General features: G+C 41.1%; 1 protein-coding gene across 1 annotated transcript in view; it reads left to right on the top strand.

Moving 5' to 3' along the window:
• Nucleotides 1-222: 222 nt before the first annotated feature.
• FGFR2 (fibroblast growth factor receptor 2) overlaps nt 223-1,824 on the top strand; it is a 78,104-nt gene continuing 76,502 nt past the window's right edge. The window contains 1 exon segment of the mRNA XM_010003973.1: nt 223-340. Coding sequence (XP_010002275.1) covers nt 223-340 — 118 coding nt within the window.

Here is a 1,824-nt window from a genome sequence, read left to right as displayed (position 1 = left end):
GCTGTGTTTGGGGCTTTCTGAAGTGTTTTGGTTTGCTGTTTAAGATGGTTTTGCTGACATTGTTAAATCTCTCCTCCCCACAGCAGCAGCCGTTGTTCCAAGGGAGGAGGCATTACCCTGGCCGAAGGCACTGCTTTCTCTCCATGCTTCTCTAGAGGTGTTCAGATGGGATTAAAGTCCACATGGAGATATGGAAATGGACCAGGAATTTACTCTAAAAAGATGGTCAGCTGGGATTCAGGTTGCCTTATCTGCCTGGTGGTGGTCACCATGGCTGGACTTTCCCTTGCTCGACCTTCCTTTAATTTAGTCGTTGAAGACGCCACGCTGGAACCTGAAGGTAAATCACTCTAGAATCCTTAATTCTACAAAAGAAGTGAATTTTAACTGCCTGTATGTCTGCAATGGAAGTCAACATCTTTATGTGCTTTGGTAAATCTGAGGCAAGTAAGAGATTAGCCCTTCAGAGTTAAGTTTTTTGGACTTCTCTTGCTTGCACACGGGCTGTGTTCACGCAAGCACGTGCTTATTTAACCTTATGCAAGCAAGTGGTCTCAGTGATTTCACTTGGGACTGTCACCACGTTGTAGAATCAAAGTGTGCAGCTGGCAATTTTCAGGAATGGGTCTTTAAGGAAACCAGCCTGTTGCACCTACGCACGTGTTACGTGTTGCTGTCTCAAGGAACAAAATGGCTGTATTGCTTCTTGTCTTTGGGATTCTCTTAATGGGAGAAGCTCAGAGAAAGAGAAATCCCAGTAGTTTTTAGTCGCGTGGCCTGTTTGTTTCATTCTGCCAGCACTCTGCAAAAATGTTGTTGCAGCTTTATTGGTGTCTGAGCTTAGAATATTTTTTCCCTGATGTTGTTAATATCCAAGAACAATCGGTACCGTGTCGGGGTTGCAAGTTCTGCGAGTGTAAATGTTGAGCTTTGAATAGCAAGGGTTGCAGTTCATTACTGAGAAAGCAGTGGCTAATTGAAACCTTTACATTGGAAGAGACATTTTGATAAAATCTCCCATGCTAAGCCTGCACCTGTTGGTATGTTCTTGTAGGTATGTCTATTCTTCAAGCTTTGCAAAGTGGTTTTCTTCTCTGAAGAGAAGGGGAGGCTGCTTTGGTTTTTTTGTTGTTGTGAGCTGATTGTATTTGAGCATGATTTTACTGTGTTGCATAGGATCTTTCCTGCTTTCTGAGCACCTTGGGGGGAAAATGAGGCTTCCTTCATAAGGTTTTACCTGTCCTTCAGGGGAGTGGTTACATTTCTAATAACTGTCAAACCAATATATTAGGTCCCTAGAACACTTACAACTTGGCAAGCTTGCTGGAGAGAATTTAGCCTTTACACGTTCTACTACTCATGTCCATGGATACAACTTTTTTCTTTAACACATTTTCATGCAAAACTTATTTGTTTCTATCCAGTGCCTCTAAAAATAAACGTCACCAGCTCACACATTTTTAGACTCCGTTCCAAGTACAATTTTATTGATGGCAGGGGATGAACTATTTAGAGACGATGAGCCCTCCTCCCCAGCAAGCATTCTGGAAAAAAATTAACACAATATAGCAGTATTGTCATTTGTCAGCCATAAAGATTGTTGATAGCAAAGATTTTAAAATTTATTTTAAATTTTATTTTGAAGGTAACTGGAACATTAAGAAAAAGCTCGACTCTAAACACCATTTACTGTGTGATTTATTAATTGCACATCTGGTGCCTTTTTGGCTTTTCAGAGGAATGACAGAATCATTAATAATTCTGGTTACAGATTAGCTGTTTGAGTGGTGAGATCCACTGGTTTGGGGGTTAAATCAGAAAGAG

The sequence above is a fragment of the Chaetura pelagica genome, unplaced genomic scaffold (assembly GCF_000747805.2).
Source record: "Chaetura pelagica isolate M959 unplaced genomic scaffold, ChaPel_1.0 scaffold248, whole genome shotgun sequence".
Lineage (NCBI taxonomy): Eukaryota > Metazoa > Chordata > Aves > Apodiformes > Apodidae > Chaetura > Chaetura pelagica.
This window is presented reverse-complemented; position numbering and strand designations above follow the sequence as displayed.